At 50.6% G+C, this 26639-nt stretch overlaps 1 protein-coding gene across 5 annotated transcripts in view; it reads right to left on the bottom strand.

Moving 5' to 3' along the window:
• The window catches only part of MCTP1 (multiple C2 and transmembrane domain containing 1), a 155656-nt gene that overhangs the window by 114198 nt on the left and 14819 nt on the right, over positions 1 to 26639 (bottom strand). For all 5 annotated transcript variants that reach the window (XM_078874442.1, XM_078874441.1, XM_078874444.1 and 2 more), the window contains 2 exons: positions 25727 to 26322; positions 3670 to 3720 (listed from right to left, as the gene is read on the bottom strand). In XM_078874442.1, coding sequence (XP_078730568.1) covers positions 3670 to 3720; positions 25727 to 26322 — 647 coding nt within the window. The remainder of the gene's footprint in view (positions 1 to 3669; positions 3721 to 25726; positions 26323 to 26639) is intronic.

A 26639-nucleotide genomic window follows, 5' to 3' on the forward strand; every position in this document is an offset into this window, starting at 1 on the left:
GATATGGATTCCTCTCACAGAGGGGGTTGCACCCACGCGCCGTGTATTGAGGCATTATCGCTAAACAGCAGCCACTCACACGCGAAACATTTTTTGACGGCTAAAAAATAAAAATCCACCATAACGTGTGAGCCGAAAACTGATCAGAAAACGTAACACAAAAAATACGGTGGCTTACAGTGTGGCCAAGTACGGTCAAACACAACCCCCATGACACGCATGACGCAGGAAGGCCCTCATCTAGCAGTCGATTGACTAAATGGCGGTACACGTTTACCGTACTCACCATGAGGTGAAAACGGTAACGAACAAGGCGGGCGCAGTGGGGTAGTGCATTGCGCTATGAACCCGGCGAGTTTAATTCCCGGCCACGGCTATAACCTCAGTGGCGAATGGCACCAACGCTCCCACACCGACGAGTGCAGGGAGCGGCGTGGGGAAGTACGGTTTAACGAGCCCCGAGACCAATTCAGCTGTGTGCGGGGGGAGGCAATTTACCCGACGGTGCGTGTGACAAAGAGACGTGCCACTGTCACTGACGTTCCCCATCAAAGTGTCCGCAATGCCGCTCGAGCACATCTCGAGATGTGTACATCAATCGACGTGAGATAAAGGGACGAAGAAGCCCAGGCGATTGAGACCAGTTTTGGCGCCACGCCGCTGCGTGCACGCTCCGGAACTGCGTATTCATTAGCGAGGGAATCCGCAAAAGGCGCGTGGCTAATGCACACTCCCCCCACCCACCCACACACACACCTCTCTCCCAAACACCCGCCACTGAAGAGGTCGCGGTTGAACTCATTGCAATTAAAACACACATTTGTGTGCAGACGCACTCAATGCAAGCGGGGATTCTTTTCAAAAACAGCCGTCCACTGGCTGCAGGGCATTACACGCGCGAAGATTACCGAAACGTTTAGAAAGCAAATCGCGTAGAGGCACGGAGCAACTTCCATTTGGAAAATGAATATTGCCGGCAAGGTGTTCCTCCTCTCCCCCCCGCACTCGAACCCTCCGCCATCGGTCAGTTGGACAACATGTAGAAAATAATTAAACTATATTTTTTAAATATATATCGTGGATTGAAATACCAAAAAGAATGATAATTATGAATTTATTTACAATTATTAATTTATATACAATTATAAATGCTCAGTCGTTTGTTAATCCACTGCTGGATTACGCACCCCCCCCCCCCCCTCTCACCCCATGTTGTGGTGATAGTGGGCATTGTTTGACCATACTTCACCGCACTGGTCGGTTGCGGATTGTCGAAGGACCGGCTCAGGTCTCACTCGCCGGTGGTCATAACCAACGTGGCCCCGAATCACACTCGGTTCGCCAAATTTATCGCGCAGCGCGCTAACAGCTGCGCCACCGATCCCGCCTTCCGCCGTCTACAGGAGAGCGCTATAGTACTCCGAAGACACACGGTGCACGAGAGCAACTGTTGATAGCGGGAGCTGCGACGTGCAAATGTGTTTCGCACAGCAGCAGCATTTGCATTCCGACCAAAAACACATTTCCCCATTGAGCCTGCATTTCAGCACATTTCAATAGTGTGCGATCCGGCAGACAAAATGTGTTAATGTATTTCATTCAACAACCTGCTGCTGCTGCTGCCACAGTAGCAGTGGCAGCAACACGCTGACCAAAAGAAAAATAACGCTTGTTTTGCCGTTCGGCCTGGCAGTCGGGCAAATGTCCACACTGCGTTCTGGCAATTGTCCACGGCCGAACTCGTTAATTGTGTGCAGATTACAGCGTTTTCGATATGAAGGACTCGGCAACACGATGCCGCGAAATTCGCTCGTCTCCATCGTCAGTGGCGGCCGATTTCCAGGAGGGCAACGGATTGCTCGATCGAGCCCCCCCCCCCCCGAGTGGTGAGAGGCTCCAGTCAGGGAGAGGCATCGTCAAGGCAAGCTGCGCCCTCGCGCACAGAGCGGACGTGGGACTCACCTCCCCTTCGGCCCGTGGGCCGCCACGAACCGTTCGCTCAGCGCGACACAAACACGGAGGAAGAGGGAAGGGGTTCTCGTTATCTCGCCCTCGCTTACCCCCCCCGCGGCACCTTTAGTCCCCCCACCTTCCACGTCAGCCATCATCGTCATGATATTTATCAGCCATAATCTATCCACTACTGAATAAACTATCACGCAAACTGCGGCCATGCTCGCAGCAGCAGCTGCTTTTGGCTGACCGTCGAACAAAGACGGTCACTGCATCGCGCGCTTTCAGATGCACTTCTGCAGCCGTCTGGAACATTCTTCCTTCCGATATGAGGAAGCCACTGGTGCTATGCACTTTTAAATCTAGATTAAAAGCTCATTGCTTTAGAACTGCTTGTTGTGTTTAGTTTGTTGTCTTTCCCTCGCACCTCCGATTAGCACGGTTGGCTACGTACGGTGCGAAAGAAGGTCAACATCAGTTTAACACGTCGGCTTTTTGCGGCCAATATTATCCATAAGAGGTTTTTTTTGGGGTTAGATCGCGTAAGTGCGCCGTTAAACCCGCCACCACCTGACACAACCAATTAGCAAGGTGAGTCACGAAGACAAAACATGCCAAAACGTTACTCGTTGAACACACCGGTGCAAAACGTCGTACTCGGATTGAAAATTGTTGAAGGTCAACATACGTGAATGTGTGCGTTTGTCTGTCGCTCAGCGCAATTCCGAGCGTGCCACCTGTCCTTCTGTCCTTCTTTGCGCACACTTTTCCGCGTCGTTCCCATTCTCTTGGACAATGGGAACGACGCAGTAGGTAAACAGTTTCACAACCCAGCCCCTGCTGTCGGGGGGGGGGCAGCGGGGGGTGTAGCACTGCACCGTCGGGTTCGAGCTATTGTGTGGATCGGCGAGAATCGATGCGCTCCTGCGAAGGAAACTGACAAAGAGACCAAAAAACCACCACGCACTCGCAACGCCGCGCTGAAAACGGAGGGCGCCGCACAGGAGGCCAATCACGTCCGTGCTTCTCTCGACACGTCTAAGGCTCGCTCAGACTCGGGCCAGAACGATGCGCCGATTCATTAATATCGGTCGTGATTATTGGTTTCGTTGTTATTACGAAGATGACGACGCAGGCATGGACGTGGCGCGACGAGTGTGTGCGCCGGCGTGCGATGGGGTCGAACGTCATCCCTGCGGCCACGAAAGGCTCGCGAGCAATTGACACATCTCACAAAAAGCTAATTGACGACAAATATTTTGGCGGAATCGCTGGGGTAGGGGCGGGGGTCGGGTGGATCCTTCCCTCCATAATTTCACGCCGTTACTGCCTATAAACTGAGATTACAAACAAAACGACTGCAAGAGCTTTATAGCTTTTAGCAAGCGAGTGATCGAAGCATCAAGCAAGTAACTGCACAAACAATGTACAAGGTAAGTCACTGCGCACAGCAGGAAACAGACGTACGACAAATATTTCCCGATCTGTTTTCTGGTCGTTGTTGTTCGTCGCGATGCCCGAAATATTGTCCACGCTCTGCGAGCTTCTTCTTTAGGCACAGCACACACGCGGAGCGAAACGTCAGACGTCGCGACGAACAACACACGGCGGCATCGGCACAACAGGACGCGCGGCACGCGTCAGCCGGCGTCGGCCCGCGTTCACCCGCGCGGACCCGCGGAGTCACACTCAACAACCGAGTGGAGCGGCGCTTACCTCTGTCCTCACGCCGAGGCCGGAGTGGCTCTGCTCCATCGCGGAACGGCTCTGCGAACGGACACGTGCACACGCACGCCGTCAGTACCCGCCGCCAGTAACCAGCCGCACCGCTCGGCTCGGCCCGCGCGTGTCCACGTTGCAAACCCGCGCCGACGAACACCCGCCGACGACGGACCTCCTCCGAACGCCCCCCAGCAGACGCACTCTGCTCGACGCGCTCGAGTTCTCCGCGGTGTTATCGGACGGCGCAATCCCGCGTGGGGGTTCTTTTGTTTAACCCTTCGCGGGAGGTCGGGGGGAGGCGGGGAGGGGAGAGGAGAGGACCAAGCGCACACACAGAGAGAGAGCGAGAAAGTGGCGTCGGTCACAGGAGCGGGTCAAGGAGCGCCGCGCGGCGGTACCGGGCGAGCGCCGGTGCGGGGGGAGGGGGTTTGCGAATTCCGCCCCCCCCCCCCCCCCCCCCGTGACCGAGCCATGTCGCATGGCTAAATTCGGAGACGCGCCAGCGGGGAGAATTCATCCGAAAAGAGTGTCCTGAATTACAGCGGCGGCGCCAATTAGTGTCAGAACGAAACATTTCTGGGTGCGCTTTAATCGGGATTTGTCTTCTTTCCCTTTTATTTATTTATTTACTTTACTACGACGACTGAGGCTGCTCGGTCGGTGACGGAGTTCAAGTCGTATATTGGCCACCTTTTTAAATCCTTTATATTAAGTTCGCTTGCTTGCTTGCTTAGGACCGTGCAAATCTTTCGGTCGTTTTTTAACCCACTTCCCGTGATCCAATCGAGCTGACATTTTGCACACAGACTCGTTGTGCGTGACAATGAATTTTCGTGAAAAAAATGTTTCCAAAATTTTACACTGTTTAGGGAATTTTTTTAAAATATTTATTTACCAATTGGTTAATGCTGGCACACAATCATCTGACCCATAGGTGGCAGCCATCTCAAGCCAGAGGACGAGAGGACTCTAGCCACCCCGATGCCACACATATAAAGGATTTATAGTGAAAAACTTAGTTTTTATGGGTTAATTTTTTAGCCTTCTTCATTTCCCCACGGGACGGAGGAACTGCCCCCGAAAAAAAACGAAGAGAGGTTGAATTTTATTGGCGAGAGGGGAACGTGCCGACCACCTACGGTTGGGTGTAATTAGCTTTTGTCCCAGCAAGCTTGTCTCAGGGTTCAGGTGTTGGCAGAAGCGTGAGATAAGGAGCGCTTCGCAAATCGCAACACAGGGGCCCACAGGATCCTCATTTCAACATTTATCGTCCCCCCTTGTCATAATTCCCACGCGGGAGAATTACTTCTCTCAGCGGGCAAGGCAGTCCTGGAGAGAATGTATGCAGACAAGAGAATCAAGGCTGCCATGGATGGATTGTTGCATCGTTGAGACCGCGAGAGATGGCAATGGCTTGGGGAAGCCTTTATCCATCAGTGGAGACACGATCAGTGATGATGATGAACCCACAGAAATAGTTACAAAGGAGGGAACAAGCGACAGTGGGTGCCCACAGTCAAGATGGAAGCGATGAAATGGTGCATGGGAGGGTGTTGCGGCCAGCATCACGCACGGCAGTTTTTGTCTCACCTGTGCTGACGTTCACACACTGCACTAGGCTCTCCTTTAAGATTGAGTTCATCTTGGGGAGGTCCAGTACAGATTCAGACACTACTTGCCAAGTAATTTAGCTACGGCGTGGATTCAAATGCAGGTTACCGGGTTCATAGGGCATAGCGTGAACCACTGCACCACCACTCCCCGCAACACAACAACAGCCACTAAGTAGCGGTGACATCACCATAGCAGCACTTGTAACTAGCTCGGTGCACTTTGAGGCCACGTGAAGTGTCGGAAGGCTTGCAGAAAGGGGTCATGGGACAGACACCCAGATGTATTGAGTTAACTACCTGAGATGACTGGCAAACACATTTAAATACTACAGCAAAAAGCACTTTAGTATGGCAAGATGCAAAGTTTTTTTTTTACTGGGATAGCAGGCATTGACATAACTCTCCCATACCAATTAGGCAGATCACAGACACGTCCCATGGGCCAGTGATTGGCCGAGGCGCCAGGCTTCAAAGAGTAGGGGGCCCATCACATTCCTTTTCTTTTTTTCTCCAAAAGTATTGCGTTGTTAACAAAACGATTCAGGTACACAACACAGCACAACACACATATCACAGTGCAATGAAAGCCTGTCTAAAACCGCGTGTTTCAATAAATTGTTTCAATAAAATCTACAACCCCTGGTGTCATCATCCTAAGCTCTGATTGTTCTGTAAGAGATGAAAATGAGGGTGGGGGGGGGGGAGTGCATGAATGCCCGAATAAATGCTCTTAAGATTCAATGCCCACTGCGGGAGAGATAGTGAATGGGCCCATCGCATTATTGTCTGTCCAGTGCTCGCCGAGCTGCATTGTAAGGTCCCACTCATGACACACAAAGTGCTTGCCACAAATGAACCACAATACCTCGCTGATCTCGTCAAAGAACATAAACCATCATCACGCGACACTCCGCTCATCCTCACAGCGGCAGCAGCTTTTGGCTAAACCATCGAACGAAGTCGGTGGCCGCATCGCGCGCTTTCAGGTGCGCTTCTGCGGCCGTCTGGAACGCTCTTCCTTCCGATGTTAAGATGCCACTGGAGCTATGCACTTTTCAATCTATATTGAAAACGCATTTCTTTAGAACTGATTTTTGTGTTTCGTTTGTTGTCCTTCCCCCGCACCTCCAATCAGCACGGTTGGCTACGTACGGTGAGAAAGAAGTTCAACATACGTACATGTACATTGTACCAGGGCCCACGCCAACCATGTTACGCCACTGTGACCTATAGACCCGTGCCGTCCGCTTCACAATGAACGTTAGAGACCTCGTGAGTCGGCCATTGCGTGCCCTACAATTTGAAAAATCGCTACCACAAATTATTCGACAGGGGGTAACGCACAGCAGCAATCATCGCCACCCCAACTGCGACAGCTTGCCAAGACCCTCCCGAAGAGGAGACTCGGCGAGGCTTTCCTGGATAAAATAAGCGAAGCGGTAATAAAATTAATAATGAAGTGGCTCGATCGAGTGCCAGAGTGTCACAGGCTGAAATCGAGGCGATGTCTTTTGGTGACGGCACCGAAAATCAAACGCTTTGTCCCACAAAAGCCACCCAAATCCCACGATGGCCGAACGTACACGCGGGGCTGCCCCGTCACGTGAAAGCCCACTACATAATGTCTACGGCGAACGTGCGCGCCAGCTAAGCTCCATCGGGGATTACGGGGGAGGGGGATTAAGTATCAGCGTCCGGGATTTATTTGTATTTATTTTGTGCAATATTACACGCGTCGGCACGGCGCGCACGATAGGGCCTGGCATTAGAACGACCCGATCAAGCCCATGGCATTTCAAAGCTTAACTGAACTATTAAGTTTTTTTTTTTATATTTTACCAGGCAAGGACCAAGAGGGGGCCTCCCTCATGCGACAGAGTCAATAGCGCCCTAGGCCAAATCAACAAATTCGCAAGTACATACAAATAGACATTGGTGGGGAGGCGGTGGGGCCTCGAACGAATTTGACAAATGTATGAGGCGTGTGTACACAGTTGGGAGGTTGCTCCTACTTTGCTGCTGCATTACCGAAGCCCTCCATCTGTGTAGACTCAGGCTCAACGCCGTACATCCTTTTATTGTGCCTTTGACTGGCTCTCCCTCGCTCCCTGCGAAACGTTCTTCGAGCAGAGTGTCAGCTCAACTCCCTCTCTGGCCTCTACTCCCCCTTCGCAGTCACATTTGTGTCCAGTCGCGTGTGGCGGGGTAAACTGTGGGCGATGTCTCATCGGCGTGGAAGAGTAGACCAAATACACTCGAGGGTTCCCTCTCGTGGAGGCTGTTCTGCGAGACGACCTGGAGTGAGCGAACGAGCGAACGAGCAGGCGACGACTCGCAGGGTTGCGCCGTTGCATTTTTTAAAAATGTGGACCGCATTGGAGTCGGCCGAGCCAGCGGCTGCGTTGTAAAGGCGTTCTCTGGCGTGCGCAACGCGTTCGCTCGCAGCCAGCCGTGTGTATAGGGCAGGGGTGGGGAACGTCCGGCCCGCGGGCCGTACAAGGCCCGCGAAATAATTTGGTCTGGCCCTGCCAAGACAACCGCAGGCGGGACTCGAAATTCAATAAATCTCGGAGCAAACCTGGAAAAAAAACAGTTGCGAGTAGCAGCAACATCATCAATAGCAGCTAACAACATCACACGCCTCGCCAAAGATAAGCAGTTCCAGCCATCACATTAGGGGTGAGTTAATTAAATGTTTGACCAAATATAACGGGCATATTTTAAAGTTGATAATTTTGTATGGCCCGTGAATGATGATATAAATATCCAAATGGCCCTTGGCAGAAAAGAGGTTCCCCACCCCTGAATTGTGGGGGCAGGAGGGGGCGGCGGTTTGGACGCATTGAAATAATATGTACAACTTACATGAGGTGTACGTACAATGTGCGTCGATACGCATTGCAATTTTGGCTGTCTTGCACGGCTGGAGGGTTCGCACGACAGCAAGGGTGGCAAGATAAGTGCACGTTGAAGGTGCCGTCACGTGACCCTCGGGCACTCGCGCAGAGCAGCGCAGAACACCGCCAAGTGTGTTTTAGAGAATGCCCCGCGGAAGGTGATACCACCGAAGCACTTTGGAGCTCCCGTTTAATCGACCGCTTTGATCCAAAATCATCGGTGCTCCAGAGCTGCTCATTACACGCCGGTCAAAGCAACATTCAAAGCCAGAATGTTATTTTATTGTTGTTGTTGACCAATTGAGCCAAACTATTTATTTTATGCAAAGTGTTATGTTGTTGTTTTGTGCAGTTATTGGTGACCAGGATGAAGACCATCAACACCACTTCCCTCGAGTGCTCATTTTTAATAACAGGTGTCAGCAACACAATATTCGATCCCAGGATCTTAGCTGTACCAAGCTCAGTGCTATTGCAAAGCAATTACTATTCAAATCCGTCAATTCGCTAATGATGTATATGCTCCAAAATCAAACAACCCGGCCTGGCATCAATGTCATACGGGTGGTGATGGACACATTCAAACCCACGCAGCTCTGCAAGGGTACCGGGTACTCATTATATTTGGCTGGAAATAATCAGCTTAAAATAACTATAATTAAGGACCAACAGTGTTTCCTCGATGTTCCATTTGCACAACATCAGGAGGTGGGGTATTGTGCGTAGACATCGGAGACCGAGCCGACAGCAGTCGCTGGGATGTAAAGTCCACAGCGTTTGCCGTCACGTTAACAGGGGGAGCAGTACATTTATAATTGTTTTCATCATCATGATCCACGGTCAACCCGCTGCTGGATTAAGGCCTTCCGCAAGCCGCCACCACCTATCACGATCCTGCGGCATGGCAGTCCACCCGGGACCTGCACACGAGGAGCCGAACTCATCGCTCCCTTCCTCGAGCATCCTCTCGGACGCGTTCCATCCCTTGGCTGCCGCTCCGTCGCCAATCTCGACCATCAGGCCATCGTCCCTTCGCAGCGACGTGTCCCGCCCAAGGCCGCTTAAACTTTCTAAATATCATTTGGATGATGTTCTTAGGTTTTTTTCGGTAAAGGCACGTAGGTAAAAAATAATAATAATATAAATTAAATAATAAATAATACATCACGACGCTAAATTTACTGTATCAAATTTAGCTGTGACGGTCCCACCTGATGACGGAGACTTGTGTTGCCTCCGAAACGTCGTGATTTATTATTTTATTTCTATCATTATCAATATTATTTATTTATTTTATTTTTTACCTACGTGACTTTACCGACAAAAACCTAAGAGTATGAATCCTTGCAGTCACGAAAGCTTCAAATCTAGAATTAATTTGGATGATGTCATTAACCTGGGTGTGTTTTCCTCAATCTACGCATTCCTATCTCTCTCACTCACTCACACGCTCTCTCTTCCCTCTCAGTGTAAAAATCCGAGTGTGCACGTGAGAAGGGCGCATTTCCCGGCTTTACGCGGTTTCCAAGATGGGCCGATAGCAGATGCCGCTGGATTTGGTGGGAGCCTTATCGGCCGCGCGCAGCGGTGGGAGGAATTAACCGACGGGCAAAACATTGCCAAACGTCGCTCGGCCGCTAATCGCACGTGCCGCACGGCGCGAAGCTCCGACAACTGGGCAACGAGCGTCGGAACGCCGCCACACGATTCGCGAGGCACGCCAGGCCGAACGGACTGCTCAGTTGAACACGTGGCAGGCTTTCGCGGCCAATATCATCCACAATTCAGGTGTTTTTTGGTTGAGATCGCGTAAAAATATATAAATGTGTCGTTAAACCCGCCACCACCCGACACAGCCAATTAGTAAGGTTTGTCACGTAAACAGAACATTCGTTATTAGTACAGCACACCGGTGTGTTGGAGAGCCAAGCTACCTCTCATCCATTGTGACAGTGGGGCGATCATGCGGCCCAGCGGTAGCGCGTTCGCAGCTTGTGAGAAGAATTATTTTATTATGTTTTTTATTATTATTTTATTATTTCCATTCTACGTGACTTTACCGAAAGAACCAAGAAGATGAATCCCTGCAGTCACGAAAGCTTTAAATCGAAAAATACGTTCGCAGCTTGTTGTTGAATCTGGCAGGCCGCCATAGATATTGCTACTCTCTATTAACCGTAAAAAAATTATACGCGCCGTCGGCTTTCGTCGACATGAAAGGTCACCTGACGCAATTCGAGAACGAGGAGGCCATGGTGTGTGCCGACATCACGGTCCAAATTCGCCAAAAGCGGAAAGAATACACGCAACTTAATTCTAGATTTGAAGCTTTCGTGACTGCAAGGATTCATACTCTTAGTTCTTTCGGTAAAGTCACGTAGGTAAAAAAAATTAAATTAAAATTAATAAAAATAAAATAAAAATCACGACGTTTCGGAGGCAACACAAGTCTCCGTCATCAGTTGGGACCTTGATGCAGCAAATCTGGCTGCGACGGTCCCACCTGATGACGGAGACTTGTGTTGCCTCCGAAACGTCGTGATTTTTATTCTTTTATTTTTATTAATTTTTATTTAATTTTTTACCTACGTGACTTTACCGAAAGAACTAAGAGTATGAACCCGCAACTTACTCAGTCAGGAAGCACTTTGCAGCAATATCTCTGCCTCCAGTGAAACTTCCACAGAGGCTGTGGCTCTGCAAGATCGCGGCGCCGTTCCTGCGCGCTCATCTCTTTGTGCAATCCGAACGGCGCAAGTTCCAACGCGACACTCAAAGTCATTTGCACTATTTTTTTAAACAGCTGCACGGCAGAGGTCGCAAACGGGTTTTGATTCCTTACCCGTACCCGTACCCGGCCGCACCAGGGTCGCAAATGGGTACCCGTACCCGGCCGGGTACGGGTACCCGGCCGGGTACGGGTACCCGTTCCCTACCCGTACCCGTACCCGGCCGCACCAGGGTCGCAAATGGGTACCCGTTCCCTACCCGTACCCGTACCCTACCCGAAATGAGTGACAAAAGGTTACTCACCAGTGACTCACGGCCTACCCGTACACGTACCCGGCCGCACCAGGGTCGCAAACGGCTACCCGTACCCGGCCGGGTACGGGTAGCCGGGTATCGGGTAGGGTACGGGTATCGGGTACCCGGTTGCGACCTCTGCTGCACGAGTAAAATATAATTAATTTTGTCTGCAAATTATTTATATATATTTTTTTAAACATACCTTTGGTACTCACGAACATTTCTCTACCTTTCAAAATATTCCTTTTAATCCTGCTTCTGTGCAGTGAAGAGTGCACCGACGACTACTTCACTGAGGGTGACATTGGCAAATCAAAACGAAACCATCACGCGAACTCCGGTCATCCTCGCAGCGGCTTTTGGTTCGCCATTGAACAAAGAAGGTCAGTGCATTTCGCACTTTTAGATGCGCTTTTGTGGCTATCTGGAACACTCTTCCTTCCAATATTAGGAAGCCACTGGAGTTATGCACTTTTACATCTAGATTTAAAGCTAATTTCTTTAGAACTGCTTTCAGTGTTTGATTTTTTGTCCTTCCCCGTCATCTCCGATCGCAGTTGGCTACGTGCGATGCAAAATAAATCCAACATACATACATACAGAAGCTTGGAGAGGAAGGCGAGTTACGCAAACTGCAATTTCCCGAGTTCAGCTCTCGCGCGATGAAGAAAGCGTCCGGCGCTTCAAGCTCGCTCTAAACGACTGCGCCACCACGGTTCGCACAAAAGCATCTGATCTTTTCTCTTTTAAACCACAAAGCAACGAATAACAACACAAATAGGTGACAACGACCTTTCCAAGTTGCCAGGCGGCGACTGAAACGACGGGCTGTGTGTGCAGGCAGGAACTGTCGAACGCAGCGTACACAAAAGATCTGACAGCACGAATACCGCACGCAGCCACGACCGCCGCCACTGCCACTGCCAGCCACCGAGCGTGGTGACCGCATCACGGAGGGGGCCTCTACTTCCTCTACTTCCTCTACCTCCCCAAGCGAGCGAGCGAGCGTCAAGTGCGCGCCTTTCCCACTCACTCACAAATTGCCTTGAAAAATGAGAATCTTACGATCGCCGCAAACAGTGAAATAAACTCCCATCCAAGGAGTTGTTATCTGCTACTTCGAGCAACATGAGCAGTGTCGTCGCCGTCATCGTCATCATCGTCCACGGTCGATCTACTGCTGGATGAAGGGCTCCACCACAGTCTGCTGCCATAACTCGTGCGTTTGTGATGCAGACATCAATCGCGCTCCTGCGCACGCGAGACCGATTCCATTGCACTGGAGGAACGAAGCTGGGAAATCCTCGCGATGATTTGTCGAGGTGTCGGTCCGCGGAGCTTTATAAAACTGCATCGTTATGTTGTCACGCACACACGTACACTCCAACGCACGTCCGTGTGTGTGCGCACACGTACACAGGCCACAGACACGATGCTCAATATATTATGATCATTAGCCATGGTCAATCCACTGCTGAATTAAAGCCTCCACAAGCCACTGCCAAGCCTCGCATGATCCCGGGATGTAAATAATGTACGCATGTACTGTATGTTGAACTTTTTTCGTACCGTACGTAGCCAACTGTACTAATCGGAGGTGCGGGGGACGGCCAAACAAACGAAGGCACTAAAATATTTTCTAAAGAAATTAGTTTCCAATCGAGATGATTTACAAGTGCATAGCTGCAGTGGCTCCCTAATATCGGAAGAGCGTTCCAGACGGCCGCAGAAGGGCACCCGAAAGCGCCGTGCATGCCGCGAGGATGGCCGGAGTATCCCCTGATGGTTTGTGCTCCCTGACGAGACCAGCGAGGTGTCGTGGTTCATTTGTGGCAGTACACGAGCCGACATCGTCGCTCCACCGGTGCGTTCGGTTCTTTGGCTGCCATTCCATCGTTGTTCTTGACCGTTGGTCATCGCATCTTCGAGCCCGTGACTTGTTCCAACGACCTTTCCGAGAGGTTAAACCCAGTGAACGTTTGGATGGCAGTGATAACCACGGCAGACCCCCCCCCCCCACCGCCGCCCCACCGTGATACCCACGCAAACACTGCCTCCCACACGTCACTGCAGAAACAGAGGAGATTCACTTGAGAGCTTTGTCGCACGTTAGGAAATCGTCAAATTCAAAATAACCGCGGTGACGAAAGCCGCAGGTGAATGTCAACACTTGAAGAGGAGCTTTACGGGATGTGTTGTTTGAGGGTGGATCATTGTTCTTGTCACCAGGGGCCCGCTCGCGTCTAATTGTGCAACGAACACACGGCTTTTGTCAGTGGTCAAACCTGACCTGGCACAGTTCTAAAAAAAAGCCGAAACGTTTTGTAAACACGAGCACTGCCTCGCCGTAAAAAAAACCATCCAGCGTTGTGAGTAAACCGACTGCCGAGACGAATCGTGCAAATTATTTTGGTGCCGCTGCTGCATTGGCTGCGGTGCTGCACAAGCACAAACGACAACAACAACAACAACAAAATTACTCGACCCATCCGTCAACAACCCTGTGGCCTTTAGAAAGGTTGAAAAATGTATAACGGGCAACGTTTCGAGCCATGGCCCTTCATTCATGGCACTTGAATCGCGCGCGTCTGCCCTCAAAGAAGATCCACGCATCGAGCTGCCCCCCTCCACCCCACTTAGGAAAGCGAGCGGGCTTGTTCGGGGGGCGAGACGAGAAAGAGGGAGAGCGACACACACCCGGCGGCACGTCCCGCGGCAGGAGACGGAGCGATTCCTGCAGCTCCTCGCGCGCAGCGGCTCGGCGGATCGATCGTTGCGTCGCGAGACCGTGAGCTGCGGCGGCTTTCGTCGGGCGGTCAATGGGCTGTGGCCGATGACGATTGCCGTAAAGCAGCAGGCTTAATACTCAACCCATTCAAAGAGAACAAAGGCATTTAGAGAGGTGCCATTTTCGAGTTGTCTTCATTACAGCAGCCGCGAACATGCGTTAACCAGATTGGCGAGCAAGTGCCGGTTTCCGTAAGTGTGCTGTGGCTCGGATGCCACGGTACTAAGATGTTAACTACCTCGCCTGGTATACAGGAGGTCGTAGGTTAGATCCTGACCTTGATGCCTGTATATTTGGAGCCTGCATGTTCTCCTCGTAGTCGCATGGATATTCCTCCCGGGTCCTCCGGTTTTTCCCTCCACATTTAGAAACGCGCTATGCATTTCCACACGATAAGCCACTTCGTTGAGCGACCATTTGCGGCCAGGTCGCTTCTAAAACAGAGCTGGGTAGCTCAGTTGGCCTTACCTGGTAAAAATAAAATAAAAAATAAACTAGTTATTACTCTGAATAATCATTCAAGTGTGCCCGCAGTGGTTTCTCCCTGGCTGCGAGGCTACTCCCGTCGCGAGGAGTGGGGGGGGGCATCCTTGGTTGATGGTCGCTTGCCAGCGTAACCCCGTTAGACTCGGGGCGCGATGCCCAGTCCAGGAGGTCTGGTTTCCCCCGTGGACTTTCAAAGGAGTGCAAAGCGAAACGCAAGCGGTGTGCGCGTGTGCTTTCATGCGAGCCGGCCAAGAAAATGGAATCCCCAATGGCGCTACGGGCATCGTGGGACTAAGTCTCGCCTGCGTTCCAAACCCTAATGAAGCAGTGTAACCATCCTCGCGTCAGGGAATGGCCCACAGAAGTGGATACAGCAGGGCTACCTCTGAGATTCCTTCAGGTGACCTTCGGTCCGCACAGTAAAGAGGGCAGCACGTCGCGTGACGATGCAACCAATATTTTACATTTTAAGTTCTGGAATTCGGATAATGTACACGCAAAACCAGTTCGAATGTGGTGGGTTTCTTCGCACAGTCATTGGTAACCGGCCTGGGATCATGAACACACGACAGTTGAGAGCACTGTTTAATCACAGGTATGTATGTACGTTGAACTTCTTTCGCATCGTAGGTAGCCAATTGTGCGAATTGGAGATGCTGGGGGGAAGGACAACAAGCCAAACACAAAAAGCAGTTCTAAAGAAATTCGTTTTCAATCGAGTTACAAAAGCTCCGGTGGCTTCCTAATATCGGAAGGAAGAGCATTCCAGCTTGACACTTGAAACGTTAATGGCTAGCTGTTATTGAATGTATTGAACTCAGTCTAAAAGTGAACGATTCGTAAGCGAAGGTGGACCGTGACGATCAGAGGCTGGGAGAAGGGGAGTGGCATCCCAAGGAACGAAAGAGCACGAGGGGCCCTCAGCCATCGAGGAGACGGAACAACGAGATGGGGCTCTCATGGGCAGGAGGGACGCGAGATTCGCAAACGCGACGCTGCAGTCGCTGCGAGCAGGGACTGTCTTCTCTACAGCGGCGGTGGGTGAAGCATGACTGTCAACGATGAGGTCGTCGGGCAGAAAAATAAACAGCAAAGCTGTAAAGTACAAAGGAATAGCGTAAGATAATATTGGCTGACTAGATTAGCATACGGATACAACTACAGCTGAACGCTTTTGTAAATACACTAATAATAATAAAATAATGTCCACGCCCTTTTTCAATCCACTGCTGCATGAACGCCTCCCCGTTGCGTGCCTCTCATGGAGGTTGTTTGACCATACTTCACCACGCTGGTCACTGCGAGTCGGTCAAGAGGAGGACCAGGTATTCATCACTCGCCGATGACGATGGCAGTGGCGAGGAATCGAACCGAGGTCGCTGTGCTGGTAGCACCCTTGTAAGTACCGTGTCATTTGTTTAAATGAACGCTTAAGTGGACGGGTACACTGCCGTTACGTGCTGTACATTGCAGACTTTGATAAGAAAACAGCACAGAATAAAGTGGTTCCATTACAAAATCTAATTTAAAATTACTAAGCTTGATGTGCAGCCACTTTTACAATTACGGAAATAAACTTGTTTAGTGAAATCGATATAACTGAATTATCCACGAAATACCGGGCTTTGATTATTTATTTCTCAGCACGTTACATGACATGATGCAGTGGCGAAATGTTAACTTCTTTGCCTGGTATGCAGGAGGTCGTGGGTTCGACTCCAACCTTGACTCCTGCTGTATATTTTAAGTTGGTGTGTCTCTCTTGCTCTCCACCCCGTGGTCGCGTGAATTTTTCTCCGGGTCCTCCAGTGTTTCCTTCAACATTTAGAATCAACATCACGCGTTAAGAGTATTTGGCTGCTGTAAATTTCCACTTCGTTTAGCTATCATTTGTGGCCAGGTCACTTCTCAAAATGAGCTACATAGCTCAATCCGCCTTTCCTGGTAAAAAAAAAAATTACCTACGTGACTTTACCGAAAAAATCTAAGAGTAATAAAAAAACAGTTTAGTAAAATATTTTTATTGCACCTGAAGGGGATTGACGGTTTTTTTTATCATCATACATTTTCCGGTCAAATCACTGGCACTGTAACAATTAATAATATCCCACCCAAAAATAACTTTGATAATAATAATTTCAACTTGTACCGCACGGCACAGTAAACACTCAGAGGTGTGAAGAACTACAGACGAGCGGGAAGGCAGCGCAGCCACGCGATGCGCTGGTGCCAAATGTTGCCCAAGCTCTGTGGCGCTCTATGTATTAAGGTGTTATCGGCCAATTTATGAGTGTTTACATGGTCAGGAAAAGCAGTTGGGGGGGGGGGGGGGGCAAGCAATGGGGCAAACTCGGCGGACCCCGGTTTGATTTTCGGCCACGGCTAACACCAGTGGCGAGTTACATCTGACACTTGGGCCACCCTTAAACCAACACGCAATGGACCAGCTTCAAGAAGTTCGTTCAAATCACCCTCATGACTAACGCGACATGCGGAGGCCTTCGTCCAGCAGCGCACCGGCAAAGTGCTGCAAATTACACTCATTTCATAAATTTACTGCCTGTAAACTCCACAGCTCATAGGGCATCACAGGCACAATTCGGCGGCAGCAGCAGCATCACTTAGCGGAAGAGATCAGCACCGGAGCAGCGGGAGCAAATTGCTTTACGTTGAAACACCGCGCAGACACCCCAGGGCTTATCAGAGCACAGACACGACTCGGGGGCATTACGCGCCAATCTGCCAGCAGGGCCGCCACACATTAGTGCGTCCGCTTCTTCTCGCCGACCCTACTTAGTATCTCGCTCAAAGCAAGTCGCCCGCCGGTGTTCTACCACAGCTGCAACCGCACACCTCGGGGGATGACAAGCGACCGTTCGACGACTACCGCTGTGGAGATGACACTCCCCCGGCAGTCCCGCTCACCTGCACGGTCGCTCCGCAGCTGCGACGTTGCTCTGCGCGGCGACCGGGAGCGACTGGAAGAAGTTCCACGGGGCGCGCGTCAGCCCATTCCGTCGGCACGGAAATAAAAGCGGCCGTGATCTTTAACCCGCTCCGGGCGAAGCGGACGGCCGCCCTCCCCCAGGCACTAAGCCGTCTCCGGCAACAACGGGAGCCGAAGTGCAAATACGCCGTCACCTCGCCCGCCACATCATCAGCGGTGGCCAGCGCCGGTGCACGCCCACGCTGGGGTCAGCAAGCCACGAAAGCCAAAGTAACTTTACCAAGTGGTATATATATATCTTGTTTTTTGGGACAGGGGGTTCTTCGTGGTGCTAAATCTGGGGCGCGACGCAACGACGGAAAGGTGGCTGATTTTACGAAACCGCGTCAGTCGTTTGGTGTTGCTGAACCATACTTCACCAGTTTAACAAAGACTTCACCATGCTGCTCAGTGCGGGATGGTGAAGCGGTAAGGGGGTGGGGGGGACGAGGGCAATTCATCACTCACCGCTGGTGTTAGCCATGGCTTGAGCTCGAACTCAGGTCGACAGATTTCGGTGTGCTAAGCGCCGAGTGGCTTACGCTCATGTAAAGTAACTTTTTTTTTGTCAAAGATTAACTTTGCTCAAATCCTCAACCGAGAGCACGTCCGACAAATTGTTGAAAAAAATATATATAATCACGGGCGAGGACATTGTTTTCGCTTACCCGTCGCCGGTATCACAGCAAGAATGTCGAGAAGTCAACAAGCCTCAGTAGCTCAGTGGCAGCAACTCCCATGGTCCACGACAGTGGCACGCACCCGGCCGGAGGTTGTGCAACAAAACCAGAAACCACGCGGTGTTGATTGCGTACAGCGTGGCCCAAAAGTGAGGACACGGGGTTTCATATATATATTTAAAACTGCCATTAAAATTTGTAATTGTTTGTTCGTTAAGTTCATGTTATATCTGTTATCATTATTACGATGTAGTTTTCTTCGTCCTTTTTCAGGTGACATTTTAAAATGGAAAGAAGATTGACTGCATTGAGACAAAAACGCAATTTGTATGTATGCGTGCTGACGTTCTTTCGCACCGTACATAGCCAACCGTGCGCATCAGAGGTGCTGAATAATTGATTAATATTGAAAGATGACACCTGTAATCGTTCAAAAACAAACGTCCTAAATGTATTTTAAAATATCATTCATGCGTGCATCAATGTAAATGGAAGTCATTTTCAACAATTGCTAAATTATATGAAATAACCTTCTGTCAATTGTTAAAATAAATATCACCCAATGTTGTCCTGAGATTTGGGCCACCCTGTATACATTTACAGTGGAGATATTTACGTCCGGCCGAGTGGCATTCGTGGCTCGCGATCGGACGTTTGCAGTTTCAAAATCCTAGCCAGGGGTCAAGACCCAGCTTCTCATCCCTCTGGAGTTGATCAAATGAGTACCACTTTGTGTAGATATTCAACAGTGGGGGTCGGGGAGGGTCGGGGGGGGGCAGTTTGATAAGTCACAATTTCAAAATCGTCCTGTAAATACACATGGCAGTAACATCGGATATTGCGTGTGCAGGCGGTGCAACTACACCGAGCCCACAGGCCAGGAGGGACACAGGCCCTCTGGGCTATGATGAGGAGGGGGGACAGACAGGGGGCTCTGTTTCACTCCTTGCGCCAGGGCCCACGGCAACCACGCTAAGCCACTGAGTGTCATTTTGAAAGCTATTATCCGTCACAGTCTTAGAAAATATTGCCTATTTATGGACAAAGTCGACGCTCTGACACATGCATGAAACTGAATGCACCATCACAGTCCCAGCGTGGATGAAAAATTCAGTAGCTCCGAATACGTCCGACACCACCACCACCAGTGGCATTTTATAAGCAAAATCTCCCTTATCAAGAAATTAGGGCAACTAATTTGCATCTGAAGTACAGTCCTGATAGGCTGGAATACTATGCCCAAGTAAAGAAGCCACTTCCTGATTATCTTAAATGGTTACCGACATCTCTAAAAGGTCTTAAATCGTGGAACTTACCAGTGGCTGTCCTATGGAAAATTTTGTCCCTGCAAATAGGAAATGTTGCATTCCCACCGCCGAAAATCATTGGTAGGCAAATGCCTCCCTACAAACAATTTCTTGGGAAATCCATTTCTTTAACTTATGTTTGTTCAAGCTAATAGCATAACGATGAGTAAAGGGGTCTCCATAATGAAGGCAAACAGCTACAATAGTTCGCCAAAGAAAACATATACACGCATTAAACTGTGGTTAATTCATTGCCATCGAGATGACACAGGGCCTTCGAATAAATCCTTGCAATTGCGATCAAGACTGCATTGGGATTCAGTTCACATCGCTCTGCCTCCTGTAAAAGACAAGGGAATTCACCTGCGAGGCTTGGAATAATGGAACTCTGCTCGTGGGAACGGTGCCATCGAACATCTCATGGTGCTGTCCGAGGCAGTCTCCTACAACGATGAGCAGCAACGATGAACACACAAATTGCACATTTTTTCCACTTCCGCAAAACCGAAATGCGGTTTGCATAAGTGTTCATTTGCCAAGCTCATTTGCCAAGCGGAGCGAGTGTGGGGTGAGCCGACTGGGACCCTGGCTACCTATATAAAGGGACACTCCTACCCCCTCCAACACCCCCCCCTCCCCCCATGAAGGACAGTGGGATGGGGGTGTCTGAAGTGACAGCCACTACCGTCAAGTCAAATGTATTTGTTTGACCAGGTGAGCACTCAAGCGACCACGACGAGTGTCATTTGTAAAGGAGCGACCTTGGGTCACCAAAATGACAAAAGCAAAACAAATAGAATGAAGCCCAGCAATGGGACGACTGCGTGTATGTATGGTGAACTTGTTCCGTGCCGTGCCCAATCAGTGAAGAGGAGACAGCTGGATGAAGGAAGCCCTGGAAGGAAGGACGTTGGTGCTGCACGACTTGAAAACAAGAAGACTCAAGAGTGGACGTGATGGGAGGAGTCCGAGCCAGCGTTTTGAACCCGCTGTAGTTTCCTGAGACTTTCTACAGGAATGCCAGCAAGGAGGGGCACAACTGGATAATTCCATCCGGCATCTGATTCAGCGCATGGACCAGGCAGGGACTTGGCTACAGTGGGGGGGGGGGGGGGGAGTGGTGGGGTATGAGACAGCGGCGGAGTCGAGCAACGTTGCAGAGGAGGAAGAAGGAATTCTGGGCGACCGATCGGATGTGGCAAAGACAGGCCGGCACAGTGCGTGGTAACGGCTTGGTAACCGTGCCCAGGAGCCCAGATGCCACCCTGGCAGGGCTGCCATGGAAAAACAACTCTCGGATCCAGCCCGGTTCGGGAACCGAGCCATCTCTCTTGAAATGTGTAGGTAGGGTGCCAACCGCAGCTTCCGTGTAAAGACCGCAGACTCCAAACAGTTTTTGTGGAACGCCCTTTGCTTGAACGTCTAGCAACCCAGCAGCGGCTGTGTTTAACAGGTTTCAATCACCCGATAGGACGGCGACTGACGAAGCCTGTGCCTGCCTACTAAACAAATGCTGCTGCTCCATAGTGCCATGACCAACAAGAAATTAAACTGTTAATTTACATCGATGAATGGGTTTCCTGGAGGTTTGTCAGAGGCTTCCTTGAACATTCGGGCTGGAAAGCCCATAGGCTCATGGATGGAAAAAATATAAGCATACCTAATATGAAAAACAGTTCCTGAAATAGCAACACGGCCTTACCATTACACTGATGGGAAGAAGACGAAGGGAAACTTCTGATACAAAGACTTTACTTCATATATAAGCACAGGTGGCCTTGCTCCCAAGGTGTGTGCTTATATGCAGATTCTGGTGGATATCCATTTCATTGAACGTAATTGACCACAACAGCGCACGATGCATCATTGTACCAAATCCTCTGCGGGTCTCTTCTGATCCACTCATCATTAATGATCATTCATAGCCCTCTGTCAATCCATGGCTGGATGAAGGCCTGCCCACATCGTGTCGGTCATGGAGGTTGTTTGATCAAAAGTCTTTACGCTGGTCAACGCAGGTCAATGCAGAGGGCGGGCAGAAACTGTTGAGATGTCACTCGCAAATGACGTGATTTGTCGCCGGGGATCGAACTCGGGTAACCCGGGTTTACAGTGCAAGTGCGCTCGCCACTGCGCCGCTACGGCCACCGAGCGTGTTGAAATCCTCAAAGTGGCTGGGGTCAGCTGTTACCAACAGGGAGCGTGGGGCGGCTCCGAGCCCTGAACATTCCCCGTTAATTGTTACTCGTTCCACCGTGCGTGACACCGACGCAGGACGGTGCTGGGTGGGAGCCAAGTGGTGCCTAAAAAACATGTGGAACTGTTCACCACCAAACAAGTCGCAATTTCCTGAGCCCACGTCATTACCCGACGAGGAATTTCTTTCATTTCAAATAAGACGCTCAAGCAGAAGAAACAGCCACACGCGAGAGAGCCTTCGGGCAATCTGGCACAATGGCTCTCTGATGCATTCCTCTGTTTTGGCCATGCGCCGTTCAAACTAAGGCAGTGGTCGGATGTTAACGACCTCGCCTGGTATAGGGGAGGACGTGGGTTCGATCCCGACCCTCAGGCCTCTACTATATATTTGGAATTTGCATGTTCTCCCTTAGGTCGTGTGGATTTTTTTCCAGGTCCTATGGTGTTTCCCTCCCACATTTAGAATCAACGTGTGTTTAGAGTATTTTGCTGCTATAAATGTCCACGTGCTAAGCCACTTCATTGAGCTATCAATTGTCGCCAGGTCACTTATAAAAAAAGAGAGCCTTGCCTATATTCTTGGTTCTTTCGGTAAAGTCACATATATAGAAAACAAAAAAGCCAAAACATTTTCAAATAAAATAAAAAAAATAAAATTTACATTTTTATTTTTAATTATAAAAATAACATAAAAATAATAAATAGAAAATAATAAAAGCAAAAAACCCACAATAAAAATTTAATTAAAAAAATAGTAAAAATAAATAAATTAAATTAAATTAAAAAACGTCGTGGGTTTTTTGCTTTTATTATTTTAAATGTATTTTTATTTCTAATTTTATTTTACTATTTTTTATTGCGGGTTTTTTGCTTTTATTATTTAAAATTTATTATTTATATGTTATTTATTTGATTTTTATTTTTATTTTTTTATTTTTATTTTTTATTTTCATAACTTTACCAAAAGAACCAAGAATATGAATTCCTGCAGTCACGAAAGATTTAAGTCAAAAATGTAGGGCCTTATCTGCTGAAATAAAAAAAATAGTTAAAAATAAAATAGTTTAAATTAACGTGAATGTGTTCATGGTGCCACGGCCTGTATTCCCGAAGGAGCCGGAGAAAAATCCATGTGACCACAGGGAGAACATGGAGAACATGCAAACTGCAAATATACAGGCGTCAGGGTCGAGATCACACCCATGATCCCCTGCATACCAGGCGAGGTAGTTAACATCTCCTAGCCACCGTGATGATGATGAGAGAGACACACAAACTCCAAGTATACAGCAGGCGTCAGGGTCGAGATCGAACCCATGACCTCCTGCATACCAGGCAAGGTAGTTAGCATCTCGCCACCGCAGCGCCATCACTAGCATAGCTAGCTTAGGCGGTGCCGATGTCTGCTCTGGCACGTGGGCTACGTCTCTGTACGCGCAGCAAGTGCCGTGCCGTGTTTGTAGCACGCACAGCGCACACACGCGACCGCACCTCTTCGATTGTTCCTTCCAGGAACAATTCCCCAGCCCCTTGCTCGTGCGTGTGTGCGATTCACGGCGACCCAAAATCGATTCCCGGTTAAAGATATCTGAACTGAGCCTTCCCTAGGTCGACTCAGCGTCAAATGAGTACCTGTGAGCAATGTGTAAACGTCGCCACTAGGGAGACAAAGGCGACTGCCGGCCACCCGCCCATGCTCGTGCCGCGCCGGCCTTCATAGCGGTGCTAATCTCAAACAGCACTTGTCCCCAACAGTCTGTTAAAGCTGGGGTCCCCAACAGGCAGCGGACCGGTGCCGGTCCGTGGCCTGTTAGGAACTGGGCCGCACAGCAGGAGGTGATCGGTGAGTCCGCGCGTGGCCCGCCCATTATTTTATTATTTACCACTCGTCTCAGTCACAGTGTTGGTGAGCCCACAAGCTGCTAACCCCTAGTAGCCACAATGAGTAAAGAACAAACGTCGCTGGAGAGGTTCTTTGAAGAAGGGGGAAAGACCCAAACATGAACCCCCCCACCCCCGGTACGTGAAAAAAATTGTCTTCCACGAAACCGGTCCCTTGTGCCAAAAAGGTTGGGGACCTTCAGTGTTAAATCTATATGGGCAATCCTTGTCTTTGTGCGTGCATTTTCTGGCATGACAACCGCGGGATAAAACCTATCACGCCCACGTCCCACCTTAACCCACCTCCAACCCCCTTCACGACGCTACCAACTAACAAGTGCTCTTGGGCAACGTGAGCCGACTCAATTATCGATGTCTCAACCCTGACAAGAGGACCGACCCCATGGACGGCACAGTTGTTTGCGAGGGGGAAGGGGTCACAGGGGTGTGGGGGCGTGGGGGGAGGTGACCAGGGCCTTCCGGCAAATGGCAAGTGTTACCGCATTTGCAGAGCATCTCACGCGTGACCTGCGCGCATAATGCATTGCCTGCAAGCGCGAGCGTGTCGCCAAGTAAGCATCGGTCGTGTACGGATGCGGACTGACGGATTGGAGTGCACTGGTCGGCCATACGACCTTCGTGCCCGGCTTTGCCGTATAACCGAGTCGTAAAATGCACCAAATAAAACGCCACCGGGTGCATTACCATGCATGTGAACAGCCAAGCCATGCATGTAATAAAGTAGCACAAATGTTTTTTCAATAAACCAATGTAAATAGACACAACTACGGTTTGTCCTTTTGAAACACTCACGCTGATAAGTTAAGGACCGTCAGCACAGACAGATCTGTGGGCACAGACGTATAAAACCTGTGGGCGGGCCACCACGCACACACAGTTGATTTACATTAGCAGCTGGCGCAACTCCCAGGGTCCTCCAAAAGAGTCGGCAATCTGCTCGATTGGATCGGTCTTCCGAATATCCGGTAGGCTCAACCATACTCTTTGGTTCTTTCGGTAAAGTCACGTAGGTATAAAATAAAATAATATATCACGACGTTTCGATCGCAACACAAGCGGTCGTCATCAGGCGGGAAAAATATAATCCAGCAGTGGAACTGCTGAACCAGCGAGAGAGCAGTTACAACAAGAGGTTATATATGTGGTGATGAGCAAGCAAGCGGGGTCTGAGCTGGAAAGGAATTCCAACCAGGACACGCACAGGTGAGCTACCAGCCCCTCCCACTTTCACGTAGCCACGCCTACAATAAGTGACCACGCCTATTGATCTTCTTGGTTCTTTCGGTAAAGTCACGTAGAAGGGAAATAATAAAATAATAAAAATGAAACATAATAAAATACAATTCTCACGACGTTTCAGCCACAACGCAAGCAGCCGTCCGCAGGTGAAGAACAGGGCTGTCATTCAGACGCTGTCTTTCCAAGAGCCCTGTTCTTCACCTGAGGACGGCTGCTTGCGTTGTGGCCGAAAAGTCGTGAGAATTGTATTTCATTATGTTTTATTATTTTTATTATAATTTTATTATTTCCCTTCTACGTGACTTTACCGAAAGAACCAAGAAGATGAATCCCTGCAGTCACGAAAGCTTGAAATCGAAATTATGTCTATTGATTACAGGGCACGCCCACTGCTCAGAGGCCACGCCCACTGTTTATAGGCAACGCCCACTGCTCGGGTAACCCTGCCCTTTGCCCGGGTTCGTGAGTCGAGCACGAGTGCCAGGAGCGTTTTAAACAGGAGAACAAAATCGTGATATTCGTAGAAGCGAAACCTGCTCACGGCACTCCGTCCAGGAGGCCGAGCCTCAAACAATCACGGCACCAGCGGCACCGCGACTCTGGCCGAGCGGCGACAAGACTACACGACGGGCACTGCCCCGGGTTTAGGATCGCCATCCCCTCTGATGTAAAGACACCGGGAGATATCATGGGAAGATACCAGAAGAGGGGAGGACGATGTGCTAAACGCATTGTCTTGAGTGGTGTGGAATTATCATTATTGTTATTATTACACAACTGACAAAAACCGCGACCGGACTTTCATTGTCCCGGGAAGAATCGCAGATTTCCCAGGACGGCTGCGCTCAATGGAGAGGATGATTCCCGGGAAAGCCGGAACAGGTGGCGACCCTAAAGGTGGCCGCGCGGACGCTACCCGCTGCTCACCGCCAGGTGCTTGGGCGACGCGGACGTGGAGAACGACGTCTTTTGGCAGGGAGGGCGCCGGAGCGCCGGCGTGGCCGGCAGCGACCTCCTCCCGTCGGCAGGTAGCATGGCCGGCACCGGCAGGGCGAACCCCACGCACTCATCCCACGTCTTTGGCAGCGGCGGCGCCGGCAGCGCCGGCGAAGGACCTCCGGCGGCGTCGGCCGTCGTTGCCGCAAACGGCGGCCCCCGTCGCGGGCTGGACGGCGAGCCGCTGCTCTCGGACGACGCCGAAGAGGACGAGCCGGACCGGTAGCCCGCTCCGAAACGGACGTCCGGCTGGGACGACGACAGCCGCTGAGCGACGGCGGCCTCCATCTCCAGCTGGGCGCGCGTGCGGGCCACGGGCTGCCGCTGCGAGCTGAAGTGCTGAGCCGCCTGGCGGCCGCGGCCCTTGATGGAACGGAGGAGGCGGCGTGTCAGCGACTGCTTGGGGGTGCCGCAGTCGCCGCCGCCACCGCCGCCGCCGTGGGACGCCAGCAGCCCCCCAGAGAGGTCCTCGGGGGAGGGCGGCTGAGCCACGGGAGGCCCCAGCATGCCCGTCACGGCTTCAGGCGCTGAGCACAATGGAGACAGTGAGACGGGGAAAGTGAGACGGAGGGAGTGAGACAGGCAGATGCTTCTTTTTTCCACTGCACATCCGATCTGCGCCGGGGCCACACCGCGCCAGCGTGACAAGGCTCAGGAGGTGCCGGGTGGTTTTTCCACTGCGCAACCCAGCCATGCCGAGCCATCATGGTGTGGCTCAGGAGGTGCCGGGTGGTTTTTTCCACTGCACAACCGAGCCGTGCCGAGCCAGCATGATGTGGCTCAGGAGGTGCCGGGTGGTTTTTTCTACTGCACAACCGAGCCGTGCCGAGCCAGCATGGTGTGG

Source organism: Lampetra fluviatilis, chromosome 39 (assembly GCF_964198595.1).
Source record: "Lampetra fluviatilis chromosome 39, kcLamFluv1.1, whole genome shotgun sequence".
Lineage (NCBI taxonomy): Eukaryota > Metazoa > Chordata > Hyperoartia > Petromyzontiformes > Petromyzontidae > Lampetra > Lampetra fluviatilis.